The sequence below is a fragment of the Pristiophorus japonicus genome, chromosome 22 (assembly GCF_044704955.1).
Source record: "Pristiophorus japonicus isolate sPriJap1 chromosome 22, sPriJap1.hap1, whole genome shotgun sequence".
In the NCBI taxonomy this organism is placed as follows: domain Eukaryota; kingdom Metazoa; phylum Chordata; class Chondrichthyes; family Pristiophoridae; genus Pristiophorus; species Pristiophorus japonicus.
Window position 1 is genome coordinate 34,321,159 of NC_091998.1, and position 13,351 is coordinate 34,334,509.

At 48.5% G+C, this 13,351-nt stretch overlaps 1 protein-coding gene across 2 annotated transcripts in view; it reads left to right on the plus strand.

The window, feature by feature from the left end:
* The window catches only part of LOC139234943 (phosphoinositide 3-kinase adapter protein 1-like), a 128,956-nt gene extending 116,370 nt beyond the window's left edge, over positions 1–12,586 (plus strand). For both annotated transcript variants that reach the window (XM_070865916.1, XM_070865917.1), the window contains 4 exons: positions 465–620; positions 1,663–1,733; positions 8,040–8,140; positions 8,767–12,586. In XM_070865916.1, the coding sequence (XP_070722017.1) occupies positions 465–620; positions 1,663–1,733; positions 8,040–8,140; positions 8,767–8,818 (380 nt within the window). In that variant the 3' untranslated portion in view covers positions 8,819–12,586. The remainder of the gene's footprint in view (positions 1–464; positions 621–1,662; positions 1,734–8,039; positions 8,141–8,766) is intronic.
* Positions 12,587–13,351: the final 765 nt, after the last annotated feature.

Genomic DNA, 13,351 nt, shown 5'->3' on the forward strand with positions numbered 1-13,351 from the left:
CAGGGTACAGCTCTCTCAGTTTTAATCGCCACTTTTATCCCAAACATAACTTTAAGCACTAATAGTTAGCCTTTCGCTTTCTTTAATGTTACCCTCATGGTGAGAGGTATTGGAGCAATATTTTCCATTCCTGCACTAGAGGAAAATCAGGCTTGCTTTTCCACAAGAAAAACTTCTGATTTTCCATCCATATAAAACCATCAGACGCACAGATTTATTATTTCGCTAACTTGGAATGATTAACAGCAGCACACCTATTTATATATGTAATCACAGCACATTATACACAGACGTTTGTCATTGTAGAATATGAAGGACATATTTTCCTTTATCTACCAGGGAAGGGTTAACCGTATACTATTTGTTTATTACGTACTTTAGTTTTTAATCCAGGAGCAATGCCACTGAGGGGCATCAGGATATATTAAGAGTATTAAAATGTAACTGTTGTAATTGCTGCTCAGAGATGGAGATCACACTTCCTGGTCGACCACATGACATTCCAGAGGGTGCACAATGTGGAGTTTATGAAGATAATCCCAGGTTCATCCCGCCTTGCCCGCTCCGACAAGGGATACAGCGGGGGATGTGGAACACGGGAAGCACATCAAGCACAGCAAGTACGTCCACATTTGTGGCATAGCTGTAAAACAGATTCTAGAACCTTCGAACACCTTTCACCGTCCTTCACAAGATAGCAGTTAAATTCGTCACATTAACACTCGTCGAATCACACAGCACAGAAGGAACCGTTCGGCCCATTGTACCCTGTACCGGCTCGCCTCGTACACCCTCCTTGTTTTTCTTATCCTTGCTCTTAACTTCGTTCCTTATTTTCTCATAGAACCATTGAGCACAGAAGGAGACCATTAAAGCCCATCGGCTGTATGGTAGAGCTCTCCAATCAGTCCCACTCCCCTGCTCTATCCCCATAGCCTTGCTAATTTTGCCTTTATATCTCCTGTTTACTGAGCGGAAAAAACCTGCAGATTGAAGCATTATTTTAACGGCTTGCACTTTAGAAGTTGGAGATAAAAACCATGGAAGAAAGGAATAGCATGTTTTGCAGAAGGGTTTGAAACCTTGAGTGTCAGGAATGACCTCAAAAGAGAGGTGCAAACCAACCAGCAACAACTTGCATTTCTATAGCACCTTTAACATAGTCCCAAGCCACGGCCAAGAAAAAGCATTGGAAAAATCTTGCTCTGGCTTTAATGTAACACAGAAATTGCTAGATGAGAAAAAAACAAGGTCTGTCTAGATCGCCCTCTACCATGCTGGTAGTTACATGCTACATTTAACTTTAGAAAAAATATTGATTTAAATGTTTACTTCTCCCGCTGATCAGAGTTGACCAAAATTACATATGTTAAAAAAAAACCTGTCTTTCTTTCCCTGAGGTTATTTTATTCAGGAGCCTAATGTACAACAGCGCTGCAATATAGAGGGGTGAAGCCAATGTAAATTCTGTATCACATGCTGAAATTTTTCTTCATTTAATTCATATAAAAATATAACTTGCAGTGACTGGCAACCCAGTGTTCAGCGCTGACGCTGTTTTGACAGATTTGGGGTTTGTGGTATTATTAGCCTCCTTTTATCTAATGGTGCTTTCATAAAATGACTCCTTTTCGAAATCAATCTTCTGTTCTCTCCACTCAGGTAGCCTCAGCAGCCGGTCTAGCACTCACAGTATTTTGAGTTTAAGCAGTGGAGTGGAGGGTGACAATGAGGTGAGTCTCACTCGAACCATAAACCATCTTCGAGCTTCAAACGCAAGGACAGCGTTCCCCAAAATGGTCACCTCCTGGTTCCAATAATACCAGTCGGCTGATGTCCAGTCACCTTCCCAGTCACAGGAAGCGGAAAACAAAGAGCCAAGAATTGCATTCCAAGGCTTCCCGAGGGATGGATGCCTCTGACCTCGATAATTTCTACAGGGGTTTGGCAACGGGTTTTGTACGGATCTCCGGGATCACATGGGCCGGCCCAACCTATTGGAGTAGGGGGAATCCCCATTCATACGAATGTGAATTCCGTAAGTTCCCATTATTATGAATGAGAAACCCCCCTCCCCCCCCCCCCCAAACACCAAAAACACAAAAAAAAATAGAAAATATTTAAGATTCATTTAAATTAAAGTTATTAATGTCATAAAAAAACATATATTTTCCCAATTTTTAAAAACGTTTTTTTAATTATGCCTTAAAATAAACTTACCGTAGTGGGGAGGGCTTTTAACAATAAAATATGTTTTCATAACTTTATTTGAATATGTTTGTGTGTTTTAAAACACTTGCGCCTGTAAAAGTAGGTGATGTAAAATGGGTAGATCCCGCAATCTTGCCCGTGCAAATGTCCTCGCACCCGATCTGCGGAGGATCTGTCGAACTCCAGCTTGACAGATCAGAAAAGCCGTTTTTTTAGCGCGTGTGCATTGTGCGCTGAAAACCGGCTTTTCTGATGCCTTCCCGCGTCTGTAGGGGGATAAGGGGTTATGGGGAGCGGGCGGGGAAGTGGAGCTGAGTCCATGATCAGATCAACCATGATCGTATTAAATGGCGGAGCAGGCTCGAGAGGCTATATGGCCTACTCCTGCTCCTATTTCTTATGTTCTTGTGAAACTTCGTACGGGCACGAGGTCGTCGGAATTTCTACCCCATTACATATTTAAAATTAGTTACGATGCAATTTAATTAAATATTTGATACAAATAGCCCAACTCTTCGCCCGCGGAGGCCCTGTTCGTTTGGATGCATGTTGACAGATCGCCAGTGCCGGGTTTAGGCACATGGGCAGCGCATGTCTACACCCGGCACTTGTGCGACCCCCACCTCGTACTCACCCACAGGGGCCGCAATTTACAGCTCCTTATCGAAACAATGAGTTAATAATTTTAAGACAAATAGTTACTTCATATTCATAAGACCAGAGCAGTTCTCCCTCGGCGCAGTACTGGAGGATTGTTGCATTGTTCGAGGTTTAGGGAGGGAATTCCAGAATGGGGTCATGGTGGCTGAAAGTACAGGGCCCATGAGGACACTGAGGTTGCAACCAGTCTGGTTCAGACAGAGACAGTGGTTGGGCAGGGGATGGAATTGGTGGCAAGAATATGGAGCTTGTGGCGGGGGGGTAAAGACGATGGCTTCGGTCTTCCCAACGTTTGGATGGGGGAAATTGTGGCTCATCCAAGACGGGATATCGGACAAGCAGTGAGACAACACGGAGACAGTAGAGGGTTGAGAGAGGCGGTGGGGAAGTGGATTTGAGTGTCAGCTGTGTGTACAAGTGGAAGCTGAGTCCATGTCATCAGATGATGTCTCCAAGGGGCAGCATGTCGATGAGGAAGAAGGGGTGCGGGGAGCAAGCAAATGTCCATTCGGGATTCTGGAGGTAATGGTGCGAAGGCAGGAGGAGAGGCCATTGCTGGAGATGCTCTGGCTGCAGGTAAGAGTGGAACCAAGTGAGTGCAGCCCCACCGAGCTCGACAACAGAGGGCAGGTGCTGGAGGCAGATGGTGTAGTCAGCCATGTGAAAAGCTGCAGAGAGATTGAGGAGGGATAGTGCACTGTGGTCACACAGGATGTCATTTTTGAATTTGATTACAACAACAATAACTTGAAATTATATCGCGTCTTTAATGTAGTAAAACATTTCAAGGCTCTTCACAAGAGCACTATCGAAACAAAGTTTGACATCAAGCCACATGAGATAGCAAGACAAAAGACACCGGTAGTTTTTAAGGAGCATCTGAAAAGATTAGAGAGGTGGGGAGGTTTATGGAGGGAATTCCAGAGTTGGGGCTGGCAGCTGAAGGCATGGCCGCCAATGGGGATACTCAAGAGGGCAGAATTGGAGGAGCGCAGATATCTCGGGTGGAGGTTGTGGGGTTGGAGGAGGTTATAGGGATAGGGAGCGGCGAGGGCCATGGAGGAATTTCAAAAAACAAGGATGAGAATTTCAAAATTGAGGCGTTGCCGGACCGGGAGCCAGTGTAGGTCAGTGATGGGACTTGGTGCGAGTTAGGACGCGGGCAGACGAGTTTTGGATGAGCTCAAGTTTATGAACGGTCATCATAGGCAGTCCCTTGGAATCGAGGAAGACTTTCTTCCACTCTTAAAATGAGTCCTTAGGTGGCTGAACAGTCCAATACGAGAGCCACAGTCCCTGTCACAGGTGGGACAGATAGTCGTTGAGGGAAAGGGTGGGTGGAACTGGTTTGCCACATGCTCCTTCCGCTGCCTGCGCTTGGTTTCTGCATGCTCTCGCCGTTGGGAGTCGAGGTGCTCAGCGCCCTCCCGGATGCACTTGGTCCTCTTAGGGCAGTCTAATGCAGGAGGCCAGCCAGGAGAGCGTTGGAATCGTCAATTCTTGAGGTAACAAAAAGTAGGTGCGCTGAGGCAGGGGCGGAGTCAGGCAATGTTACAGAGCTGGAAGTAGGCGGTTTTGGTGATGAAGCGGATATGGGGTCGGAAGCTCATCTCGGGGTCAAACACGACACCAAGGTTGCGTACACTCTGGCTCAGCCTCAGACGGTGGTCAGGCGGAGGCACGGAGTCGGTGGCAGGGACCGAAAACAATGGCTTCGGTCTTCCTAAAATGTAGTTGGAGGAAATTTCTGCTCATTCTGTATGGGATGACGAAAATGCAGTCCGACAATTTCGAGACAGTGGAGGGTTCACAAGAGGTGGGGGGTGAGGTAGAGCTGAGTGTTGTCCGGTGTACACGTGGAACCTGACATGCTTTCGGATTATGTCGCCAAGGGGCAGATGGTAGATGAGAAATGGGAGGGGGCCAAGGATAGATTTTTGGGGGACTCCAGAGGTAACAGAGATTCTCTGGCTATGAATGGGACCAGGTGAGAGATGTCCCACCAAGCTGGATGATGGAGGAGAGGCATTGGAGGAGCATGGTGTCATCAACCATGGTGGCATCTGCAGACAGCTCGGGAAGGGCGAGGAGGGTTAGTTACTGTGGCAGGGCCAGAAATCTGATTGGAAGGAGTGAAATATGGAATTCCGGGAAAGATGGGCACTGATTTGGAAGGCGGCAGCACGTTCAAGCACTTTAGAGAGGGAAAGGAGGTTGGAGATGGGACGGTAGTTTGCAAGGATGGAGGGATCAAGGGTGTTTTTTTTTTTGAGGAGAGGGATGATGACATGAGAGGGGATCTCATAGAAACATATAAAATTCTGACGGGACTGGACAGGTTAGATGGAGGAAGAATGTTCCCGATGTTGGGGAAGTCCAGAACCAGGGGTCACGGTCTAAGGATAAGGGGTAAGCTATTTAGGACCGAGATGAGGAGAAACTTCTTCACTCGGGGAATTCTCGACCACAGAAAGTTGTTGAGGCCAGTTGGTTAGCTATATTCAAAAGGGAGTTAGATGTGGTCCTTATGGCTAAAGGGATCAAGGAGTATGGAGAGAAAGCAGGAATGGGGTACTGAAGTTGCATGATCAGCCATGATCATATTGAATGGTGGTGCAGGCTCAAAGGGCCGAATGGCCTACTCCTGCACCTATTTTCTATGTTTCTATGACGGGTTGATTTGAAGCGGAGGGGGGCAGTTCCTGAGGAGAGAGAACCATTAACTATATCAGCTAACATGGGAGTGAGGGCAGGAAGTTGGGTGGTCGACAGTTTAGTGGGAAGAGGGTTGATGGAGTAGGAGGTGGGTTAAGATGAGCTTGGAGAGGGTGATGAGGGGAGATCGGAGAGAAACTAAAGAAAGATGTAAGTTCAGAGCCACAGTCTCACATCGGGCCATCCCTCATCATCCACGTGTGGGGCCCCGCGCGGATTGGCTCGAGCGCTCGCTGCCCACTGTCTCCGCCGGAGGTGGCAGGCCGGGGCCTCTGCTGGTGGGTCAGTGATGGGGTGTTGGTTCTATGTTGTCGTCATCCCACGATTCCGTCCCTCGGGATAGCGGCTACCAGCTGCGTAAATATCGGCCGCTGTTTCCCAGAACAGCCGCCGCCATTTTAAGCGTTTTCGTGGTGGGTTTTTCAAGTCTCTGTGAATGGGAAGATCTGACGAAACGCAGGGGAATCGCGGCCAAAGGGCAGGCGGGGCGACGTGGGACAGCACCGGGGGCCACTTGGAGTGGACATGAGCGTCCCCGACACTGTCCCCATGGCGACGTTGAGCTGCATGTCCCGTGGATGAAGTGTATTCAGAGAGGGCATGAGGGGAGTTGGAAGAGAAGTTGGAGAAAGACGTGATTCGGGGTTAGGGCAGGGGGGGAATCCCGAGGGGAAGTTTGGGGGGAAGTTTGATTGGAACCGTAGGGGATGTTTGACCCGGTGGGCAAGGGAGGGAAGTAGAAGAGGCAGCTGAACGGATGGTTTCAATCTTAGTGACAAAGAAGTTCCTGTGCTCCTCGCACTTGTTGTTGGAGGTGAGGGTGGGGGAGGCAGGGGAGAGGGGTTTGAGATGATTTACAGCGGAGAAACGTAGGTGAGGGTTGACTTTGCATTCCAGGACGATTCTGGAGTATCGGATGGCTTTGGTGAGGAGAACAGGGCCCGAAAGCGCGTGATGTGGTCCAGGCACCGCTGATGATGGATGGCTAACCTACTTGCGGCAGTAAATTCAGGAGATGGATTATTTGCGTGTTTAATGAAACATATATAGAGAAAGAGACAGGGAGAGAGTGAGACCAACTATTCATCCAATTGTTTCACCGACCAGTTTAAAGTGGTTTCAACATCGGGAGGAGGGGGAGGCTGAACAGAAGCTGGGCTGTGCTGTAATTCTGGTGCATCAATCCTACATCCGTGCTCTCAGTACTCGCCAGAAGCACAAACGGTGTCCTCACGCTATGCCGACCTGCTATTGTCTTCAATGGGTGGAAATCGGGTGAAGTAAGGTGGGAGGAGGCTGGTATGGAGATAAACGCTGGCACGGACCTGTTGGGCCGAATGGCCTGTTTCTGGGCTGTAAACGCAATGTAAACCACACCGGGTGTGTGTGTGGCCGTGGGCAATTTTGCTGGAACGCAGAAATGGAGCAGCAGGATTCTTGCTGGGTTCTCCCGATCCCTTGGCTGCTGACGCCATGTACCCAACATTTCTGCCGCACTTTCGCTGAAGTTAGGCCGGGGATCGGGAGGATCCCGCCGAAATCCTATGTCCGAGTTAGTGTCGAAATGTGCACAGAATAATCATCATCATCATAGGCAGTCCCTCGGAATCGAGGAGGACCTGCTTCCACTCTAAAAATGAGTCCTTAGGTGGCTGAGCAGTCCAATACGGGAGCCACAGACTCTGTCACAGGTGGGACAGTTAGTGGTTGAGGGTAAGGGAGGGTGGGAAAGGGTGGGTGGGACAGGTTTGCCGCACGCTCCTTCTGTTGCCTGCGCTTGGTTTCTGCATGCTCTCGGCGATGAGACTCAAGTTGCTCAGCGCCCTCCCGGATGCTCTTCCTCCACTTAGGGCAGACTGGTCTTTGGGCAGGGAATCCCAGCTGTCGGTGGGGATGCTGCACTTTATCAGGGAGGCTTTGAGGGTGTCCCGGTAACGTTTCCTCTGGCCACAAAGGGCTCACTTGCCGTCTAGGAGTTCCGAGTAGAGCGCTTGCTTTTGGGAGTCTCGTATCTGGCATGCAAACAATGTGGCCCGCCCAGCAGAGCTGATCAAGTATGGTCAGTGCTTCGATGCTGGGGATGTTGGCCTGGTCGAGGACGCTAACGTTGGTGCGTCTGTCCTCCCAGGGGATTTGCAGGATCTTGCGGAGACATAATTGGTGGTATTTCTCCAGCGACTTGAGGTGTCTACTGTACATGGTCCATGTCTCTGAGCCATACAGGAGGGTGGGTGTTACTACAGCCCTGTAGACCATGAGCTTGGTGGTAGATTTGAGGGCCTGGTCTTCAAACACTTTTCCTCAGGCGGCCGAAGGCTGCACTGGCGCACTGGAGGCGGTGTTGAATCTCCTCGTCACTGTCTGCTCTTGTATCAGTGACACGACACACTGCACTTTACCCATTTTCTGTGGAAATGCTGACCTTTCTCTCTCGCTGTTTTCACCTATTTCAGGACAACGAGCCGGCAGACTGTGGGACACCGAGAGCTGATCTGAGCCGGAACCAACCTCCCAGTTTACCCCCTCCTCGAATTCCACCCCGCACGCCAGCCAGGTATCTCCTCGTGACCTTTAACCGCGCTGTGGCAGTCAGTTATGGCTGGGAGCAAACCCGTGGCCTGAACTCCCAACCGTGCTTTCTGATTGGATGGAAGACCAGGTTCCCCAGGTCATGATGCTGTCTGCTGTATGGGCAGACTCCCGCTGTGTTTGGCACTGTCCATGGCCGCGCGCTCATTGCTGCGTTCAGTACCGCGGCTGGGTCACAGTTCGCAGGGTGTGGGTGCCTTTCATTAATTCAGGGATTAGCTTGCTCGTCAAAAGACATTGTCGCTTTCTGGAGGTGGCCACGTTTCTTAGGGATATGAGGGAATATACAGGTATATCCAGGGATATACAGGGACAAACAGGAATATCCAGAGTTATACAGGGATGTACAAGGATATCCAGGGACAAACAGGAATATACAGAACATACAAGCATATACAGATAATCTTAAGCTGGAGATGTTGCCGGACGAGGAAGCAGTGGGGATCAGTGAGCACAGGCGCGCTGGGTGAGTGGGGGCTAGGTTTCAGGGCAGGATACAGGCAGCAGAGGTACAATTAATGGAACTTTGTTTAAGCGCTAATGACACGTCACATCAGCATTAACGGAGCAAACCTGCCTTTTGTTTTGCAGGTCACCAAACCAGGCTGCTCCTGCTCCTCCAGTGCCACCTAGAGGTCGATAGTCATATTGCAGGCACCATGGGATCAACATAAGAACATAAGAAATAGGAGCAGGAGCCGGCCATTCGGCCCCTCGAGCCTGCACCGCCATTCAGTAATATCATGGCTGATCTTCTACCTCAACTCCACTTTCCTGCACAATCCCCACATACCTTGATTTCCTTAGTATTCAAAAATCTATCAATCTCTGTTTTGAATATACTCATAAGACTGAGCCTCCACAGCCCTCTGGGGTAGAGAATTCCAAAGATTCACCACCCTCTGAGTGAAGAAATTTCTCCTCATCTCAGTCCTAAATGGCCGACCCCTTATTCTGAGACTGTGACCCCTGGTTGTAGACTCCTCAGCCAGAGGAAACAGCCTCCCTGCATCTACCCTGTTGAGCCCTGTAGGAATTGTGTATGTTTCAATGAGAGCACCTCTCATTCTTCTAAACTCTAGAGAATATAGGCCTAGTCTACTCAATCTCTCCTCATAGGACAATCCCCCCACCCCCCCCCCATCCCAGGAATCAGTCTGGTGAACCTTCGTTAACACTCCCTCTATGGCAAGTATATCCTTCCTTAGGTAAGGAGACCAAAACTGTACACAATACTCCAGATGTGGTATATAATTGCAGTAAGATGCCTTTACTCTTGTACTCAAATCCTCTTGTAATAAAGGCCAACATACCATTTGCTTTCCTAATTTCTTGCTGTACCTGCCTGTTAACTTTCAGTGATTGGTGTACAGGTCCCTCTGAACACCAACATTTCCCAATCTCTCTCCATTTAAAAAAACACTCTGCTTTTCTATTTTTCCTACCACCAAAGTGGATAACTTCACATTTCTCCACATTAATGGTTAAACTGGAAGCAGATATAAACAGAATTAACCATTAAACAGAACAGGAGACAGGGTTGAATTTCAAGAATAGATCTTGTGCTAAATGTCTGCTGCAGTTTTTTTCTATGGTACAACTGGGTGTGGCATTACCAAGAATGAGCCCGCCGGTCTATTTATTTGAAGATTATGTTGTAAGTGGTGAGAATTGTTCCAAGTGGATGTGAAAGGGGGGTGGCGGTTGCCCCGGGGATATCGGTGCCCGAATACAAATGTGTCTGAGCTCGCCCCAAACTCAAACGGACGAGCAATGAAATAAATGATCCTGTGTGCTGTAGTGGCTGGCCCCTTCTGTGGGGAGGCAGAACAGCTTTTTAAAAAAATACGCTTCGCATTGTATAAAAATCCCAGCAAATGTTTCGGCAATTTAAATAACAGATGATGTTTATCTAAATAATTTTGCAAGATGCAAGCCTGCGAGTTTTCTAGCCGCCGCCGTTTAAAGTACAGAGCTGATAAGTCGGCAATCCCGCAATTCCAACGGTGGGGTGGGGGGGGAGCAGGAATCTGCGAGGAATCGCAGCCAGTGACTCTCCGTCTGTCTGGGAGCATTGGGGGGGGGTGGAAATGGCCCCCAACGTGTAAAACTGTCTCAGCAATGACTTTCAACAAAGGTGAGCAAAGGCTCGATAAAGAGCAGCAGGGGTTACGGCATTCCCTGTGAGTGGGGTCCCATAGCCCCCCAGACAACCACCGGATGTCTCAAAGCATTTTACAGCCAATGAAGTACTTTTGGCGTGTAGTCACTGTTGTAATGTTGACTAGAACTGGACCCCAGCGAAAGCAGGTACCTCGAACATCACTTTGAGAGCTATTTTTGTAAAAAGATTTTGTGTTCAGCTCTGGGCCAAATTGTAGCGAATGTGTGAAGAGAGAGAGTGTGAGTATGTCCCAGTGTGTGTCAGTATAGCAAAAGAGTGTTTGAAGATCAGTCCCTCAAAACTGTCACCAAGCTCTTGGCCTACAGGGCTGTAGTAATACCAGCCCTCCATAGCTCAGAGACATGGACCATGTACAGTAGACACCTCAAGTCGCTGGAGAAATACCACCAGCGATGTCTCCGCAAGATCCTGCAAATCCTCTGGGAGGACAGACGCACAAACATTAGGGTCCTCATCCAGGCCAACATCCCCAGCATTGAAGCACTGACCACATTTGATCAGCTCCGCTGGGCAGGCCACATAGTTCGCATGCCAGACACGAGACTCCCAAAGCAAGCGTTCTACTCGGAACTCGTCCACGCAAATGAGCCAAAGGCGGGCAGAGGAAACGTTACAAGGACACCCTCAAAGCCTCCCTGATAAAGTGCGACATCCCCACTGACACCTGGGAGTCCCTGGCCAAAGACCGCCCTAAGTGGAGGAAATGCATCCGGGAGGGTGCTGAGCTCCTCGAGTATCGTCGCCGAGACCATGCAGAAATCAAACGCAGGCAGCGGAAGGAGTGTGCGGCAAACTAGGCTTCCTGCCCACCCTTTCCCTCAACGACTACCTATCCCACCTGTGACAGAAACTGTGATTCCCGTATTGGACTATACAGCCACCTAAGAACTCATGCTAAGAGTGGAAGCAAGTCTTCCTCTATTCCGAGGGACTGCCTATGATGATGAGTGAGTGTGTGCGAGTGAGTGTGTCTCAGTATGTACATAATATGAGTGTGTGTCAGTGAGTGTGTTGAGAGTGTGTGTGCGTGTGTGGAGAGTCACTGTGTGTGGCGAGCATGTGTGAGGGAGTGTGTCTCAGTATCTACATAATGTGAGGGAGTGAGTGTGTGCAGAGAGTGCGTGAGTCATTCCAAGGCCAAGCGTAGGTTTGACCTGGGCTGTACTGTTGTCCATGGTTCAGTAACTGACCAATACTTGCTGTCTAGGCCCACACATCGGGTAAGGGAGCTGGGGAGTGCCCTTTCCTCGATGGAACTGGCACCAGCACATGGGGAGGCAATAGGAAAGGGAAGGAAAGCGGTAAAGATAATTGAATGCGGCTCCATATATCACATACCATAATCCAGAACAAGGCGTACAACTCACCCTTTGATCCGCTTCACTAATACACAACCCAGCCCACTGCAGGTTTTACTGTATACTGAATAATATTTTGCTGTAAAATACAATGTGTTTGGAAAATGTTGATATGAAGTTCTGCGTTTTGAAACTATCTTCTGCGGAAGTTGAAAGTTTTATTTGTGAATTTGGTGTTCAGCGAGCAGGAGCTTGTTACTGGCAGAGTAAAACTCTGTCTCCTCTGGCCCCACAAGTTGTCTCAGCCACAACCTTGGAATAGTATCCCGACTGCCCGAGTGTGACCTCCCTCGGTTTCCTCTCCGCGTAAGTTTGACTCGTCCGTTGCTGAATGCCTGTGGTCCCATCGGGAAGTGCACCCAAGGAATCTTCAAGTGAGGAAGGAGATGGACACGAGATGGAAAGAAGCTCAGAGGAGGGAAGTGAATGGACCAATAAGGTGTCACTGTCTCACACTCTGGGCTCTGGAGGGTTGGAGGCCAATCGGGATTTGAGGCGGGCATTGGCGAGCGATGTCGCTCTGAACCTGGCTTTACGGATGGAGATGGTTTTCCCGGTCCCACAAATTCCTGTGTTTTTGTGAAATACTTTTGATGTTTCAGAAGATGTGACTTTGTTGATCAATGTTTAAAGTAAGCTGCCTGCTGCAGTGATCCAATTAACATTGAAGCTGAGGCCCATCACTGTGCACTTTAACCTTTGATTAAGTATCTTTCTGTGTGGTCTGATAGACTCTGACCCTTAACCTTTAAGTAGAAAGTATTGTGTTTTGTTATTGTTCTGTACGCCAGAGTTAAGCAACCAGAAAAATACAAGAATATTGTCCAACTCACGAGTGTCGAAATCTTAGAAAATTAAAATCCATGTATCTGAACAGAACAATGCTATTGGTTATTTCACGTCCTGTTTCTCACACACCCTCTGAGCACAACTCAAGTGCCGACATTCTCACTGGCATGTGATGGGGAATTGGAAATTTTCTCTGCTCTGGAATGTAGAAATCTCCACAGCACGTTTCTTTAAACTTTTGTTTTGTGGGGGGCTGTTGGTGCAGGGAAGCCAAACGGATCTAAACCGGGATTCCTGGATTGGGGAAGGGTATGAATTGGGATTTGCATCTACATAAGAAATAGGAGCAGGAGTAGGCCATACGGCCCCTCGAGCCTGCTCCGCCATTCAATAAGATCATGGCTGATCCGATCATGGACTCAGCTCCACTTTCCTGCCCGCTCCCCATAATCCTTTACTCCCTTATCCCTCAAAAATCTGTCTATCTCCACCTTAAATATATTCAATGACCCAGCCTCCACAGCTCTCTGGGGCAGAAAATTTATAACCCTCAGAGAAGAAATTCCTACTCATCTCAGTTTTAAATAGACGGCCCCTTATTCTGAGACTATGCCCCCTAGTTTTAGTTTTCTACAAGTGGAAATATCCTCCCTGCATCCACCTTGTCAAGACCCCTCATTATCTTATACGTTTCAATAAGATCACCTCTCATTCTTCTGAACTCCAATTCAGTATAGGCCTAACCTGCTCAACCTTTCCTCATAAGTCAACACCCTCATCTCCGGAATCAACCTAGTGAACCTTCTCTGAACAGCCTTCAATGCGAGTATAACCTTCCTTAAAT